Source organism: Phoca vitulina, unplaced genomic scaffold (genome assembly GCF_004348235.1).
Source record: "Phoca vitulina isolate PV1807 unplaced genomic scaffold, GSC_HSeal_1.0 scaffold3, whole genome shotgun sequence".
NCBI lineage: Eukaryota > Metazoa > Chordata > Mammalia > Carnivora > Phocidae > Phoca > Phoca vitulina.
Window position 1 is genome coordinate 14,159,529 of NW_022589706.1, and position 18,481 is coordinate 14,178,009.

The 18,481-nt window shown below is 37.7% G+C and overlaps 1 protein-coding gene across 7 annotated transcripts in view; it reads right to left on the reverse strand.

Annotated features, from left to right (window-relative positions):
* The window catches only part of PPARGC1A (PPARG coactivator 1 alpha), a 643,892-nt gene that overhangs the window by 29,071 nt on the left and 596,340 nt on the right, over window positions 1-18,481 (reverse strand). For all 7 annotated transcript variants that reach the window (XM_032400099.1, XM_032400105.1, XM_032400101.1 and 4 more), the window contains 5 exons: window positions 14,543-14,737; window positions 12,605-12,727; window positions 11,542-11,746; window positions 7,247-7,292; window positions 7,064-7,137 (listed from right to left, as the gene is read on the reverse strand). In XM_032400099.1, the coding sequence (XP_032255990.1) occupies window positions 7,064-7,137; window positions 7,247-7,292; window positions 11,542-11,746; window positions 12,605-12,727; window positions 14,543-14,737 (643 nt within the window). The remainder of the gene's footprint in view (window positions 1-7,063; window positions 7,138-7,246; window positions 7,293-11,541; window positions 11,747-12,604; window positions 12,728-14,542; window positions 14,738-18,481) is intronic.

The following is an 18,481-nucleotide window of genomic DNA, read 5'->3' on the forward strand; positions in this document are numbered from 1 at the left end:
TTACTAACAGCTATTTTGAAATCAAATTAGTTTTTACACCTGTAAAAAAGAAGTGGTTTTTTTTTTTTTTTTTTATCAGCCAAAATGAGCTAGTTTAGGACAATCACAAAGTCAGACCAGCTGGCAATACCTAATAAAGCAAACTTCCTGTCTCATCCCTCCTGTTTCCCAAAGACTCCGCAGATGGGACAGAGGGATTATTCTGGAGGTCTCAGGATTTTGTTGACTCTTTACACTTGTGCTTGAATGTTTGGAAAATTTCATGAAAATTTGTGAGAGTAAAGAAAAAGAAGACACCAGAAAGTCCTGGGCAACAGCTTGATCCATTTCCTTGGCCTGAACCATGTGGATTAAGCCTGTAGACCAAGGATCAACGAATCAACAACCTGAATGTTTCCACCCTGTCCACCCCATTGCTGCACCTCTGGCAGACATCATTAATTGATCGTGACATCTTCACTGAGTACAGACTTGGCCTTGGAATCTTCCTCAACACAATGCTCCTGGCAGCCAATAACCAATCAACGATACTTGGCAAGTGAAATGAAACCTATTTAACATAACAGATGTTGACTATTATCTTTAAAATTCAGGCTTCAGGAAAGAGACATCATCTCTCATCAGACAGACATGCTTTGAACCCAGGGTCCACTACAGAGCTAGTGTCAACATATAGCTTTTTCCTCAACAATGAAATGGCCAGAGAATCAAAAAGATAACATATAGAAAATGCTAACTGGGGAGTGCTTAACCTCCAGAATGTGTAGTAATGTAGAAGGAGCTGTTGTTGAGAGAGTATCAAAGAGGAGATTTTTCTACCTCGATTTAGTAAATCCCATACCCACACCCTAAACAGTGTATGTTCAGTTTTATGGGGGAATTGGAGGGATTTTTGCCACAAAGAAAATATATACCTTCATATATGAGCATGCCAAAGAGAGAACAACATTAGGGTCCGTGAAAGGGGACAGGTGAAGATAATCAAAAGTTGAAAAGATGAGCAACAAGATACAATAACCTCAGTAGATAAAGTTAATGCAGAATTAGTAATTAAATATCGCATATTTATTGAATACTTCTATATGCTGGCACTGAAGGAAGCCTTTTTCATATTGTATCTCTACCCTCAGAGTGACTCAATGAGATACAAGGACTGTTATTATCTTCATTTGGTTCATTAGGATCCTGAGCCTTACAAAAGTTAATTAAAATGACTAAAGGCCACCTTGCTATTGCTAGATGGTAGATGCAGAATTTGAACTTGGGTTTGTCCAATGTCAGAGCCAAGGTTTTGAACATCCTCACTAAGCTATGCTGTCTGCTTTTAGAAAAATCATAGACTACTTCCATTTGAGCTTCGCTGCCTATGAAGTTTTTAAATTCTGGTTGAATGCACATGTAATTGCCATTTTTGGATGTCAAAAATGGTTGAATACTGGCAATTTTATTTTTCAACCTATATTTTAGTCCTTGGAGTCAGGCAGTAATTTGATTTGGGGATTATAAATATGACTTTAACATTAAGGAAACTAAGACCCAGAAAAGATTAAGGAGAGAGAAAAGCATTTTGGCAATTAAAAGATGAAGGAGGAAAAGTACATGCTCTGTCTTGTAGTTCCTTACTGATTTCACTGCCCATTGCCAAGTACAGTGTTACTCAAACATCGCTTTGATTTCCTGCCTTCTTGCTTCTGCCCCATCAATATCTTCTCCCCTTTCCATCTGTGCAGTTCAAATCTGATACAAATATTTCTCTCCCTAAGGCTCCCCAAGTCAGTTCAGCCTACAGAGAGTACCGTTCCCTCCACACTCCTTTCCATGGATCACCTGGGTCCTTCACTAATGATATCAGCTTAATGCTTCTTTCTGTCCATGAACCATCTTTATAATTCTTTTCAATCTTCTGTGCAGTCATTGTATTTAACTTGAAGCAAAGTTACAGGGTTCCCCTTGATAACTTCTTTTCTCCCTTTGGTGATTCTGTTGAGGTGCAATCAGTCTTTGTCACATCGTGCAATCCCTACCATGCAAGAAATGTTACTAAAGATTGTTCAAGGAGATGGAGATCACACCCATCATATACTGCATCGCATTTCAAATGCATGATATCTCTATCCAAAAAACCTCTTCTTTACACCACCCTCCAGTTCCAAACTTTTCTTCCCAGCCTCCTTCGGCATGCTCCAGGTTCCTCCTCAGCGCCTTGTTTTCCTAGAGCTCTAAATTCTTTCTACTTTGTAAAGCAATTTGGCCCTACCTCAGTTTCTCTAATTTGCAGCTTCACACTTAAAACCACCACACTCCATAAACTAAAAACCACCCCCTGGGCCCATCTTTCTTAGAAGTTAACAAAACATTATAGGTAATAAATAATATCTTGCCTTCATGCTACCTGTACAATGTGTGTTATTTCCCCGACAGACTATAAGCCCCCATCTTAAACACAAGAACGTTTGTTTAGCAGGCCAAGGACAATGCTTCATACTTTATATGGATCAGCCTCTAGGTCTCCCGTTTGCTATACATCCACTAAGACCTATCATATTGCAAGCATAGAGCAGGTATCAAAAACATGTTGGTAAATTGATTTCCATTGTACCCAATAATCTTTCAAAGCCCCCAGAGGAAAGGATTTAAACCAGTCAGATGAATTCTGGTTCACTGACAGAAGTAAATCCACTGTGTATATTTTTAAGGATTTTAAATACGTAAAAAAAATGTATCTTAGGGCGCCTGGGTGGCTCAGTTGGTTAAGCAACTGCCTTCGGCTCAGGTCATGATCCTGGAGTCCTGGGATCGAGTCCCGCATCGGGCTCCCTGCTCGGCAGGGAGTCTGCTTCTCCCTCTGACCCTCCTCCCTCTCATGCTCTCTGTCTCTCATTCTCTCTCTCTCAAATAAATAAATAAAAATCTTTAAAAAAAAAATGTATCTTATATACATCTCTACTTGTCTTTCAATAGTGTAGGCTCCTAAACTTTCAAAATCATCACTAAATTACTTAAAATTAGATATCTATCAATAAGAAAAATGTTAAAACTTTCGTAAAAGAAGTGCTTTTTTGTAACACCATAACCTCACTAATGGAAGGAATGCAATTAAAATGATATATTCATATATATAACATTTCAAAAACAAAGATATCCAATGCTAGGAAGGATGTAATAAAGCAAGTATATCCATGTAGTGCTAATGGGGCTATAAATAAAAGCACTCCTTTGGAAAGCAATGTGGCAATATATACCAGAAGACCCCAAGATATCTTTATATTCACTATTAAAAACTGCTAAGAATTTATCTTTAGAAAATAAGATAAAATTTGTGAAAAGAACAACAACAAAAACCCCACAAATATCTGATTAAAACGGTCAGAGGACCTGAATAGGTATTTTTCCAAAGAAGACATACAGATGGCCAACAGACACATGAAAAGATGCTCAGCATCACTAAATCATCAGGAAAAGGGACATTAAAACCACAATGTCACTTTATACCTGTCAGAATGACTAGTATAAAAAATACAATAAGTAACAAGTGTTGATGAGAATGTGGGGAAAAAAGGAAACCATGTGACTGCTGGTGGAAATGTAAATCGGTGCAGCCACTCTGGAAAACAATATGGAGATTCCTGAAAAAAAAATTAAAAATAGAAATACCATATAATCCAGTAATTCCACTGTTGGATATTTACTCAACAAAAATGAAAACACTAGTTAAAAAAGATACATGCATCCTTATGTTTATTGCAGCATTATTTATAAAAACCAAGATACAAAAGCAATAGATGAATAAAGAAGATGTAGTATACATATAAAATGGAATATTACTCAGTCATAAAAAAGAAAATCCTGCTGTTTGTGAAAGCATGAATGGATCTAGAGAATCTTATGCTAAGTGATAAGTCAGACAGAGAAAGACAAATCCCATATGATTTCACTTATATGTGGAATCTAAAAAACAAAACAAAACAAACAAACAAACAAGAAACAGACTCATAAAGACAGAGAACAAACTGGTGGTGATTGTCAGGGGAAGGGAGGTGGGGTATGGGCAAAATAGGGGAAGGGGATTAAGAGGTACAAACCTCCAGTTATAAATATGTCACGGGGATGAAAAGCACAGCATAGGGAATTAATCAATAATATTGTAATAAACTTGTATGGTGACAGATGGTAACTATAATTATCGTGGTGAGCACTGCATAATATATAGAAGTGTTGAATTACTATGTTGTATGCCTGAAACTAATATACTATTGTGTGTCGATTACACTTCAGTAAAAAAAAATTATGAACAAACATTTCTAATGCAGTGCTATTTCCAAACGGTAACACTTTAAAACAACCTAACTTTATAAGAGGAGTACGACTAAATAAATTTTGATGTACCTACTAAAACTAATGTCATATAACACACTAAAAGCCTGATAATAAAGGGTCTGTGATAATACAAAACTTTCTCATTAAAATGTTAACTGAAAAATCAGGATGCAAAATTATATACACAAAATGATTATAGTATAAATATAACATATTAAATTATCCATAGAAGAAAAAAATGCATTGGTAACTTTACATCTTAAATTGTGAATAGGGGCGCCTGTGTAGTTCAGTTGGTTCTGTCTGACTCTTGATTGCCGCTCAGGTCATGATCTCAGGGTTGTGGGATTGAGGCCCCCACCCCCACCCCAGTCGGGCTCTGTGCTCAGCAGGGAGTCTGCTTGAGATACCCTCTCCCTTGCCCTCTTCCCCTCTCCCTGCTATGCTCTCTCTCTCTCAAATAAATAAGAAAACAAATAAGTCTTAAAAAAAGAGAATTATGAATATTTTTCCACCAGTTTATATTTTTGACATTTTTATAGTAAGCTTAAATTATTTATAGTAAGAGAATAATAAAAACCTTTTAACAGAAGCCTTGGTGTGGGTGTATAAAATGGAAGCTTTCTCAATTCTCTCTGAAACAAAGTAACTGACTAATACAACATTCTGAACACTCAGAGTAAATAGATTCCTTTCAACTGAGCCACAGTAGTATTTCCCAAACCAGTTGATGTCTATTATAGTGGTAACTGGAATTATGTAAGGTAATAAAATATGATGCCATTGAATGAAGTATAAGAAAAATTGTTTCTGTAAGAAGAACCAATAAAGGTATGTCACTAAAAGAAGAGATGTCAAATTAGTTGTAGACAGGTGGTATCAGAAACACTGGGAAAACATGGGAAATTATGATTATTATTTACTTATATGAAAATCATAAAAATCCACAATGATTTTGCACTCAGACTACTACACAAATATCTTTAATTCTTTTCCTTTAAAAAGCAAGAAATGAACAGTGGATACCATCTAAGATACATTTTTTTTTTTTAAAGATTTTATTCATTTATTTTGACAGAGAGAGAGAGAGAGACAGTGAGAGAGGGAACACAAGCAGCGGGAGTAGGAGAGGGAGAAGCAGGCTTCCCGCCCAGCAGAGGCCCTGGGACCATGACCTGAGCCGAAGGCAGACACTTAACGACTGAGCCACCCAGGCGCCCCGCTAAGATACATTTTTATTACTACAGTTTGTGCCAGAAAGATGAATGGATTGCCAATTAAGACATTTAAGTTCAAGGCAAAGGTCGCTGTTTCTTATACAAAAAAAAACTGATATTTGAATGTTTCTTTATATGACTCAGGCAAAAGTAAAATGACAAAACTATATACTTTAATCAGTTTTTTGGATAAACCCACCAAAATACTCATTCGTATTGGTCAGATAAGAAGGTCTTTACCGCATATGATATATATACATAAAAGTTACTTATAACCATATAAGTAATTACAATTTAAGAAATGATGTTATGTATATGCCTATAAGTGAGTATATATGTATATATGTATGTATGCATATGAAGATATGTATACATTTGCATATGTATATATGTGTACACACACACACACACACACACACACAGAATATATATAAATACCATGAAATTAACTACTCCACTGCTTGACTAAATCATGAGATCATGCAGTAGACCTTTCACAAGGTGGTAGTTTAGCAAACTCAAAGTGTGAAATTAAACTTAGTGACAATGACCATGGTGTATGTAGGCACTATAGTTCTGGTTGAAAGCATCTTGTTTAAGTTACTGTTCCTTTACCCTTATCAGCAATGGCCAGAGCCAAGGAACTTCTTGTTCAGACAGCCTAGGATTCACTTTCTGGTATAGTTCTGTACCTAAACCTAAAGCACTCAGTGCAAAGGCACCATTTACACCCGACTTAGAAGTCTGCCTAGGAAGTCTGTGGATTATTAAGTTACTCGGGGGTTGCTCCAAGCTTTTAAAGCTCCTTCCTCTTCAGCATAAAGTAAGACTGACTAAATGAGTCCAGAAGTCCAAATGGCGAAGAAAATCACTCTTGTTTAAAAATATCTAAGTACATTTTGTTTTGGTGAATGGGCACATTTTCATTTTTCTCCTTTGCTGAAAAGATATAAAAATGGTAACATATATAAGAGAACATTATACTGTTAAGTATAATGGTGAGTGAGAAAATATTCCAATTCAAACATTGATATAATGAATAAACTGGGGTTCAAAACTTTGCTCCTTGCTTTCTAGCTCTGTGATCCTGGGCAAGTTGCTTAACATTTCTGAACTTTATATCCTCATCTTAAAGATGAGAAAATTACCACTATCTTCATGAGGTTGTTGTGAAACTAGTCAAAACCACTTACATGCCTGGCACATTTATTGAGTAGGAGACCAATAAATGTTATTTTCTCCTCCTGCTCAAGTTTTGGTGTCTTAATCTGACATAGGGTTATTTAAGGATCTAAAGCAACAGTATACATCAGGGGGTCTGGCCCAGGTCTGACACACAATAAATGTCTTCTCTTTAAAAGAAAAAAAGAAGTGAAAATATTTATAGGTAACTTCTTATCCAATGTTGCTTGTATTATTTGTTAATTTCATTAATCACATGGAGAATATGCGCTATTATTTAATACATATTACACACACACACACGCACACACACACACACAGAGTTCCAAGTGAAATGTAAGGCTTACCTGCAGTTCCAGAGAGTTCCACACTTAAGGTTCGTTCAATAGTCTTGTTCTCAAATGGGGAACCCTTGGGGTCACTGGAAGATATGGCACATTTATAAAAACAAACTGAAATGGAGTTGCTGTAGCCAAATGTATTAGAACCCCCTTCCCTTTCTGAAAATGGTTACATTTCTTAATACTTACTTTGGTGACTCTGGGGTCAGAGGAAGAGATAAAGTTGTTGGTTTGGCTAAAGGAAAAAAAAGGAAACTAATTATGAAATACTGAGTTTTTGAAGGTTTTTTGTGGGGTTTTTTGTGTTTTGTTTTTTTTTTTTTAGATTTTTTTTTCTTACTACAATCAGGTTGGAAACTGGAAACTGGAAAACTAAAATAAGGAAATCCCTGAATATTGGATCAAAGTCAGACAACAGTCCATTATGCTAAAACAAATTCCAAACAACATTTGCATTGGTAAACTATCATTCAAAAACACATACAAAACCAGAATTTTCCCCAAAATGTAGCATCTCTGTTAAGGATACAAAATTTGCATCATACCATCAGAGAGAAATAATGTGTTCTATTTTAATTTGGAATACAGTACACGGTTTGTTTAGACAAGAAAACAGCAGAATAACCATAAGACAACAGAACGGTATGAATATTCAGTTGATTTTTCTCCTAAAATGTATAATTTTATACCTAGCCCTGAGAATAGGTTATTTCTATGAGGCCAAAGCTCAAGCAATAACCATTCCATTTACTGAAAATTAATTGAGAGATTATGACAAATTGTGGACATTGACCCAGATGGTTTAAAAGGGGTTCAGATCCCCAAATCTTAGAGACAAAGTAAGATACTGCATTTATCAGTTGAGAGACCTATAGACTTGCAAAGAGAGCTCATTTACTTCCTTTTATGCTTCCTAAATCTTACCTCCTACAGGAGGCATTTCCCAATTAGGAAGGGTGGAGTAAGAATCTTCTTCTCACTCCAAAATTTCAATTGCTTCTCCTTGGCAGTCTTGTATTTTGAACAGAAGGAGGGGAAAACATGATGAGAAACGTACTTGGGATATACATCCACATATTATGTATATATATATGCTTATCTATAAAGATATATTTATATGTATGTAGGTTTATGTCAATTTTTTCTCATTAACATAACTACTTTCAAAAGGTCAAGAGGTAGTCATTTACGTAATGAAAATCACAGACTTGAAACTAAAAAGCTCTTTAGAATAAACTCTCATTTTATGGATGAAAAACCTGAGACCTAAAGATGTGAAATACTTCCAGGGCCATAAAACTAGTTACTGGCAGAGTCAGCCCAGAATATGTTTCCTTTTTCCTATTACCAAAAGGAATTGTATACAATAGATATTAAAGTAAATTAATCAACCCCAGTAATTAAGGTCCTTTGAAATGTGAAAATATTATTTATGTCCAAATTAGGCTGAAGTTACATACTTTACTTGGATAAATAGTATTTACATATTTAATTTGTCGATTTAGATTTAGTTTTTAAACAATTGAATGGTTTATCATCTATCCAATGTGCATCCAGAAATATGAAGTTCACGCTGTCTTCTACAAATTAGGTACATTGATTGATTGGCTTTTATATATACAGATAAATGAACTGGTTTTAGATTAATTTTTTTAGTATGTCTGATATAATGAGCCTTTCCAAAAGAACACACTCATGAAGGAAATTTACCAACATTTTCGGCGTTCAACTCATAATTAGGATCATGCATTTAGGCTCCATAGCAAGGATCACTAGATACGAACTGTTACTATACACAGTAAATATACATTGAAAACTGGTCTCTGGGATTCCAGCTTTCAAGGTGTAGGGCAGGTTATCCGAAATGCTCAAAGTAAGATCCCTAACATTCTGACAGTTGGGTGTAGGTGATGGCAAGGGCACTGGAAGGGCAGCATTGGGCAGCGGCCATGTTTAATGGGACTGATGGCAAACAGGAAGAGAGGCTATAGGAAGTTTCAGCCCCAAAGCACATACAGTACAGAAGGCCATCCCTGAATATGCCCACACTCACAAGAGCTACCAAGAGAGGAGCACTGATTGGGTTTACTGGGACTTTAATGCACACTATTCCAATGATGGACAGACCAGGGCCTCTAAGATCCTTGAGGGCAGGAATGCATTTTTTTCATGCAGATCATGGTCTTTTTGATGAATGAATACATTAGCAAATGAATGAATAAATGAATAGAGGGGACACCAACATGAGCCAAAGGTCAGGCCATTATCCTAAGGAGGTGAAAAGAACTTGACCCCACAGTATCACAGACAGCACACGTGCAGTTCAGTGAAAGCACATTATGATACATCAAGAAGGGATAAACCTCAGCGGATCCTGGGCTACTGTCTCTAATCGTTAATATAGATTCTACTTTTAAAGTTTGAATCATAATTTAAATAAATCCTGAAGCTGAGCATTTATTTCCTGTTGGTTATTCACAGCCAGCCATGTTTATCTTGTTCTTGGCCTTTAATAACGATAGGAATTTTGTGGGGTTTTTGTTTGTTTGGTTTTGTTTCCTTGTGTTTTTGTCAACAGGCTTTGTTCGGGGATAAACTTTTTATGCTTTGCCACAGGCATATATCTTTCTAAAAAAAATCCACATACAGCAGCTCTCATCTAAAGAATATGTCCTCCACAGGCCAATTTAACTCCTCACTGCCGTGGTTTGTAAGACTTTTCAGTAATATTAGTGGTAAGTGGATCTAAAAAGCAAACCCAAAAACCTCCCAAACTCTCAAAATCCAAAAGGGCCAAATACAATTTTAAGAATATGTAAATTTAAAAAATGTTTAAAACATGTGCTGCTGGTCTGGGTTCACTGACTACAGGGTTATAGCTGGCTGAGGACTTCAGATTCAGCTCCAGAAAATAAACGCCTGACTGGGACACACTAGGACAAGGTGGACAGTAGCCCAGTGAATTTTTCAGTCCACTCACTAGACTGAGCTCAGCTGCCTTCCCTTCACCCAAGGCTCTCCACACCACTGCATCCCATAGCACTGCGGGTTCTGCTCTGAGAAAAACTGGTCCAGCGCACAGTGCGTGAGGGGCCAATCAGGGCAAGGCGAGCTACAGAAAAAATATGGTTCATTTCAATAAATATCTTTTCCCTGAACTGACAGAAAAGGATGGCCGAGGGATTCTGAGACATCCACCGGGGAAAACCTAATTGAGAGCCAATTTAAAACTTTAAAAGAAGGTTCCTGAAGGTTTATGGTGGGGTAGGGATGAGAGAGGGAAACCGAAAACACTGGAAAGAAAATACTAATTAAAACCAGGAGCAACAGCATACCTGTATGAAATAATCATGGTTCAAAACAGGGATCAGGGACTACCACTCTGCAGCTGGAAGGGGCAGTCAGGGAAACAAAAGGGAAAAAAGAAGTGGGTGTTTGTAATTGCTATGTTACAATATGCCTGCTTCTGGGGCGCCCAGGTGGCGCAGTCACTTAAGTATCTGATCCTGGTTTCAGTTGGGGTCCTGATCTCCAGGTTGTGAGATCAAGCCCCGCGTTGGGCTCCACACTCAACGCACAGTCTGCTTAAGACTCTCTCTCCCTCTCCCTCCCCCTCCCTGCACTCCCTCTCTCTCACTGCCTCTAAAATAAATAAATAAATCTTAAAAAAAAAAAAAAGACTATGCCTGCTTCCACCACGAGGTTAAAGGTAGGGGTAACGTGGAAGCTGAGATATTTTAAAGCGACCGCAACTTTCAACAAGCTTCCTTTGGGCCTCTAAGGACAATTTTAAGGGAAGAGCCAAAAAGAAAGAAAATTATATCTCTGCCAAGACAGGTTTTCCCCAAATCACCCTGATCTGCCTCAGAAGCATCAGCCTTCTAGAATGTATGGGGACAATAAACATCAACCCAGATGCCTCGTTTGATCTGGGCAATATTTTTTAATAGAAAGCAAATACAAATAAATTCCAGGGATTTCCAAATCCTTATTCACAAAATAAAATCTATGGGTATAACATGTGGTCTTTAAAAAAAAAAAAAAAAGAATGCACTTAATCAGGAGAGGCCGCACAAATACCATGTGCTCTTTTTTAAGGTGTATACAACAAATCAACAATGCCTCATTTTCTTTCCATTATTAGAAAGGAAAAAAGAACAGCTTTTTACTATTGGCTAGCCCAGCTTGCTCCGAATTTCAATTATCTCGGGAATTCAGATTTCACATAAACCTTTCACCACCCCCTCCCCACCCAGCTCACATTTCAGGTGCTTTTTGGTGATTGTGAATTAGGCTGCATATCAGCCATTATAATAGGACCTGTTTAGCCTGTGTCCAAGGAAGGATTTTTTTTTTTTTATAAGTCTCTAATAAAGTGCTGAATTCCCTTTTCAGAGAGACAGCTGTGGGGCAAAAGCCTGAAGTTTGGGCATTCCCAGCCAGGTGCATGCTTGCTTTGCCTTGTGTTTTAGTCCCCAGCCTACCTTGTAAATGTTGAGACTGCGATTGCGTGTGGGACTTCTTTTTGGAGGTGCATTTGTCTCTGCTACTGTTCCTATTCTCTGTGGGTTTGGTGTGAGGAGGATCATCATTTGTGGTCAGATACTTGAGAAGCTCCGAGCAGGGACGTCTTTGTGGCTTTTGCTGTTGACAAATGCTCTTCGCTTTATTGCTCCATGAATTCTCGGTCTTAAAAACAAGGCATAAAGAAAGCTAAAATTAGTGAACTGAACCTTATCAGAATGGATATAGGTTTTCTGAAGAGATGAGATTTTCAATGAAGTGTTCAGTCTAAGTGTACTAGATCTATGAGCTGTGAATAATTGTTTGCAGAACAAGGAAAGAAAATTACATTTAAAATTCCTAAATGACATTTATGCAGCTTTTTATTTCATTTCTCCTACATTTCAATGTTCCTACTCAGCAACATGTAACTAACAAGACCCTATAGCGCCTTTACTGTGAATAAAAAAAAAATAAGCTGGTTTAAACCTTAATTTGCCACTGATTGCTGGAGCCCCGTATTCACAATTCTCTTAAGTACCCCTTAACGCTCCGTTTTCACTCACAGTGAATGGCAAGACAAACATTGTTTAATACAGCCCGCTAACCGAATTATGTCATTGCCAGCATTCTTTCCAATTAATGGCAGAGATAGATCTTTTGCGGTGATTCCAGAGCAATCTTTCTCAGGTTAGACAGCTGGAGAAACAGCAATCCTGCATCTTAAAGTCACTCATAGATAATACCAGCCTAGCAGCAAATTTTATTGTAACCCACATTGCTGCATGTATTAATAAAATGGGCAAGGAGTGACAGACGGTGGGACTTCCATTCCAATCATCCAAAGACAAAGAATAAATGAACTCTTTCTAGTTTAAAGTAGCTGGAGCGCTGCTTTTGGAAACCCATTTCATATTGTTTCACATTATAAAGCAACTGCAGGATCCCAGCTGAATACATAGAAATAAACCTATCCTTTGTTTTACTGCTTCAAGCAAAATCCTTTGTTACTTGCCCTCCTATATTAAAAAGTTTGCATTGTACCTTAACAACTGCAGGGTTTGTTCTGATCCTGTGATTATGGTTTGCATGGTTCTGGGTACTGAGACCACTGCATTCATTATAACTTAGCTGAGTGTTGGCTGGTGCCAGTAAGAGCTTCTTAAGCTAGAAATATATGAGAGGGGGAAAGCGAGATAAGTTATGCATCCTGTAGTCATTAGAATAAGTTACTGAAATTTTAAACTTAATATTAATTAATTATAAAAATTAATTCTCTCACTCTTTAATTATAGTCACACCAAGGCACAATAGCGCTAAAGGAAATGCATTTTTAAAAAGTAAGAAAAAATTTGGCATTACACTACCAACTGTGAAAGTATTCTTTTCCCTACATTTGAGACTTAGTATTGTCTACCTTGATTTTTTTTTTCTTTTTTTGGATAAAATAAGGCAAAAAGGATCCTCCTAAAAGGATTTCCAAATACCTACTAGCTGAGAAAAGTTGCCCTGCTAAATGAGGAATTGGGGGTTGGGGACAGAATATAGGACATTTTCCCCTCAATAACCCAAATGAATCAAGTGAAAATAAATAAAAGATTCTGTAATGCTTTGAATGATATTTTACAATCCAGTTTCATTTTACTGATTCAAAGGGTATTTATGATAAAAGAGTGGCTATCACTGAAAAAGACTTGTAAGTAAATAGAGTCGGGAGATGTGATTCTGGCTCAGGCAAAGCATTTACTGTTTCTTGACCTCTGTTTCTTCATTTGACTTGCTGGCCTTCTAGGACCTCCCTGCTCGGACAGGCAGTATGACGTTGAGTCAACAACCCCTCCCAGTTGAACCAATTATGTGAATGAAAATCCTCTGGTATCAATGTAAAGACATCAAAGTACCAGAGAGCAAAGCCAACGGCAAATGGAAAAATGGTGGGGGTGGGGGGAGGGTAGCAATTACTTATGAGGTAGTTTCTTCTAAACCAGAAATCTCAAAAGGAACAGGAGTACAAGCAGAGTCTCCATATGTTTACATGGAATGCTTTTAACATTTAAAAAACTTAGAGAAGGGAGAGAAACAACCTCTAAATGGCAAGCCAAGGAACATTATTAAAGTTTGGAGGATAGCATTCCAAAATTTACATAGTATGGTCTTACATCAGATTTATGGCAAATGACAAATGGCTACCATAGATGAGAAGGTAAACTGTGTCCTAGAACTAATAAAATTCTGGTCAAGCACTGCATCAAAAAGAAAATTTACTCTTCATTGCCAACAAATTCACTCTTCATTGCCTCCCATAAATTTAGGGAACTTAGGTTGCAAATGTGCTATTATTTTTCAATCTTCATAAGAATTATGGATCCAAAACCTTAAAATATTGCATATCCCTTGATCGGCCTTTTATTTCTAGAATCGTAGGCATAAGAATAAAACTATAAATGTGTTGATTATTATATGATTTATGATGGTGAAAAATAGGAAAAAGACTAAATATCCAGCCACAAGAAATCTCTTAATGAACCAGGACATCTCCAAACAATAAAATAATATGTAACATGAACCATTATGCATATATTTCAAATTCACAAACATGATGATGTATCTTAAAACAAGAGGAGATTTCAATCTTTTTTTCCATCAGAGATTATTTGATTTTACAGGTGAATTTTTGGTCTATTCTTTTTGGGTCCTCTATGTTTTCTAAGCTTCTACCATGAACATAAATAATGCTAAGAAATAAAAATACACAAACACAGCAAAAGTTAAAACAAACTGTAGTAAGACCACATGAAAACTGTTATTACCAACATTTTTAAACACAGAATCACAGAATTTGCAACTCTGAGTCTGCTCGGGACTTGTTTTTGGCAACAGTCTAAATTAAAAATCCAGACCTTATTGTTACTACATCATACCCATGCAGCGGGTAGCCAGAGGCAACTCCAATTCCTGTTAAACAGTAGGAAGGGTTCTTACTAGAGACGGCTCTTCTGCCTCCTGAGGCGGTGGGGTGCCGTCAGGCATGGAGGAAGGACTAGCCTCATTCTCAGTGGTCACATCTCCATCTGTCAGCGCATCAAATGAGGGCAATCCGTCTTCATCCACAGGGAGACTGTCCAGTGTTTCTGTGAGGACTGCTAGCAAGTTTGCCTCGTTCTCTTCATCTATCTTCTGCAAAAACAGAAAAATAGACGACGTGAGTGAGTTGACATTGGGGGACAGGTAACACCATCAATCAGCGTCGACGGGTCATGTTTATCCAAATGAGTCAACTGTACATGAAATTTTGAATGCTCACACCGGAACACAAAAGATCATGTCTTCTTCAAACTCCAAATTCACTTTTGGTCTGAATCACACAATGAACTGATACCTCTCAGTACCAATCTCTGATGGTTGAGCTGTCCAAGTTGGCAATTTATGATGTCAGTGCATATTATGGCTGTATATGACGCTGTCTTGTTTGCAGTCGCTTTCCCCATGGGTATGTCTTCTTTCCCTAACTAAAGGAGAAGGTCTAGAGAATCTCAGAACTTGAGAGAATTTTAACCATCATATATTTCATCTTCAGATATAGTGTTTCAATCTCCTGTGCAGCCGAGATGTTTAGATAACCCTCTGTTTGAACAGCACCAGAAACTGAAACTACATGGAGACAAACCATACACTTTCATGGCTTCAATTATAATCTCATCACCGAACACTCCACAGCCATTTATTTCCCTCCCTGACATCTCTCCCAACTTTAGTCATAAATCTAGAACTGCCCACTGGACATCTCTACCTGATAATAGCTCCCTCATCCTCCAAAACCCAAACTTAGGATCTTTCACAACAAAACTGCTATTTCCCTTGACTTCCTGAGTTTGGGTAACAATTCTTCAGACCCAAACTCTAGAACTACCTTGAGTCCTCTTTATCTGGTCCGTCATTAAGTAGAGTCTTACTTTGTCATGTCTCTTCAGTGCAGTCGTTTCTTGTGGCCGGGGTACGATTCTAGTGCTACATTACTCGGAATGGGGGCTCCTGCGAACATATTCTAACTTGTTTCTGCAACTCCCACAATCACTCGCATCCATACACCCTTGGAAAGTTAATCTTCAGGTATTCATTCCATAAACATATCTGCATACCTACTATACCAGAGCCATGTTTGGTGTTAGAAAGAAAAAGATGGACCCCTGCCCTCTAAAAACCCTCCAGTGGAAGGAAAGAACCTGTGAATAATTTATTATAAAAGATAACATTTATTTCAGTACTCTGTACCCGCTTATATACCCTGTTTATAGGGAAATGTGCTATATTCCCATCACCTGGACAACCAGTGCCGATGCGAGGCACACAGTGTGGTCATTGATTACTTGCTGAATAATTCATCGATATGCATTTACTGCCTAGAATATATGTTGTGCAGATCACTTTCTCTTCCTTCTATTAGCACGTCACATTGTTTGTCCAATTTGACCTGCTTCATAAATCTTTTTTTTTAAAGTTCTGTATGCTATGACATTAACAATATCGGCTAAATTATCCCACACAGATTCTATTACAAAATGCACCTAAGCTGCTGACATCTAATGAAGCCAGCAGTGTCCACGCGTCCTTTCTCTCTAGCACTGAACTCCAGTTAATTGACCTGACAAAATTACAAGAATCACAGAATAAGACAGCTAATCAGAAAATCAAATTGTATTACTAGAGAAATTAGGCAGGCCTTTATCACGTATACATTCTATTTTTCACATAAAAATTGTTTTCCCTCATTACTGATGAGTCCCCATCCAGGAGTAAAATTACAGACTTCTTTCTCTTTTGGATTCGAGAGGCCAGAAAGAGCCATTTGTACTCATGGTAGACTCTCCTAGCCTTTCTTACCTTTGCATAATGTGCCTCCCAAATGCCCCTGGACTTCACATTGTGAGTCAAGTGGTTTTAGGCACACGGGATGGAATGACAACTTTCTGAATTTGAGGACTCCGCTGCAGGAGGTAAATCCTAATGGGGGGTGAGTGAAATGTTAACTTCAAAATGGCACCATTCTTCCAGAAACTGACTGATTCTTTAAAAATCAAACTGCTTGATTTAATAAGAAATCATTATTGAGCATACCGCCCAGCCTCAGTTCTCCTGGATCTGCCCATGTAATCTGAATAATAAAGATATTGAAATGATTTTCACTTCTTTTCTGCCCAGGATCATAATCTAGCGTCCAAAGATTCCAATCTCTCAGCTTTCAATTCAGATTCCCCCCAACATACGAAAAACCAAATTCAGGTTATTCATCTGTCCTAAATAGAAATTATATTTAAATTAAATACATATTATTTTAAATCATCCAAAATCATGAGATTTACTTTAATATAAATATATCCATAGTAGCTAATAAAAATAATCTTTGACGATATCTCAAGCACACACGCACACACACGCATGCACACACGGTTTCAGTAAATTGGACTTTTTGTCCAGGTATCCCAGTTTTCAGAAAGGCTTATTTCACTGAAGTTCAAAAATAGCTCAAGAAAAACAGTTAAGAATGTTTACCAATAAATGAGTAGTTTTGTTTACTCTGATTTAAATTTTGTATTTGGCTTTCCAGCAACACTACAAGCCTCTATTTGCTTTCAATCACATAATACAATAGCGCCTTAGTTCTATCCCTAGTGTAAACAAACTACAATAATTCCAATCAAGTCAGAATGACAAAGAACACTTAAATTAACTAGTTTTCTCCAATTTCTTTAATAAGCCCGGGTGAATGTACGTCAAAAACAATGGCAGAAATATTGGAGCCTGATAATGTCATAATTAATTTACAAGATCTGATTAAACCACAGCTATTTAAATTCTCTCTACTGGAACCACAATGGGAGGGAGGGTTGTGGGATGGAAGATTGGCAGACTGTGTGTGTGTGTGTGTGTGTGTGTGTGTGTGTGTGTGAGATGGGGTATGTGGGTAGGGTAGGCTGCTATTCAACCAGGACAGACCAGTAGGGCTGTAATCCTTATTTAGAGCCCATGTACATCAGAAATGTGGCTGACTCAGTGAGGGGCTTGGAGACCGTTTATTTTAGTAAAGTTGTTCTTGAATTATGGAAGGAAAGAATGTTATTTCAAATTCTGTGTTTTGTCTAATTGTAGAAGACTGGTGAAAAAGTTAAGATATTTCCCGATGACATTTTTGTTCTGAAGCTCAACAGATCGTCCTGTACGTAAAGTTGAGTGGACATTGCTCCTCACTGTGGCAATTCCAATTAGTTTAGCATGAGTTTCAACAATCAAACACTCCAGAGAAGGCAATGGATGTGACAAAAAGGACTCGGGTAAACAATTAATGTCACTTCCCATTATTGCTTCGGTCCCAATTTACAGAGCAAATAAATCAAAGTCACAGCAGATGAAGCACTCTGGCCTACCAACACATGTCTGTTCACAGGTGACGGGCCATGGAAATACATCAGGCAGTAAAACGACTTTGCAAAATAACCTTTCAAAGACTCCGTTCTGACTCCACTTTCTAATTGTTCAAAATTACTGTTTTTACAAAAATATACTTATTAGCTCCATATAAGTTAAGAAAAGAAGAGCAGAGAGGTGAAAAAGAGAAAGCAGGTCACCAATTAGGTAGTGATCTAAAGCTACACAGCTGAGCTCAGTGTTGCGGGTGGCGGCAGAGAGGGAAAGAAAGGTAGGGAAGAGGCCAACGGGCATTTCCACAGGGGACCTCTGCGACTCTCAACCTGCTCTAGCCATGCTGGGTGTCAACCCTGGGCTCTCCTTACGCAAGGCAAGTCTGCTGCTCTCCTCCCGACCGAAATAAAGTTTCGTGTGACAGACACGCTCATTCTCGGAGGGGACTCCCGGAGTAAAGAAGCCCATTCCACAGATACTCACGTTGTAAAGAACTTCCACTGA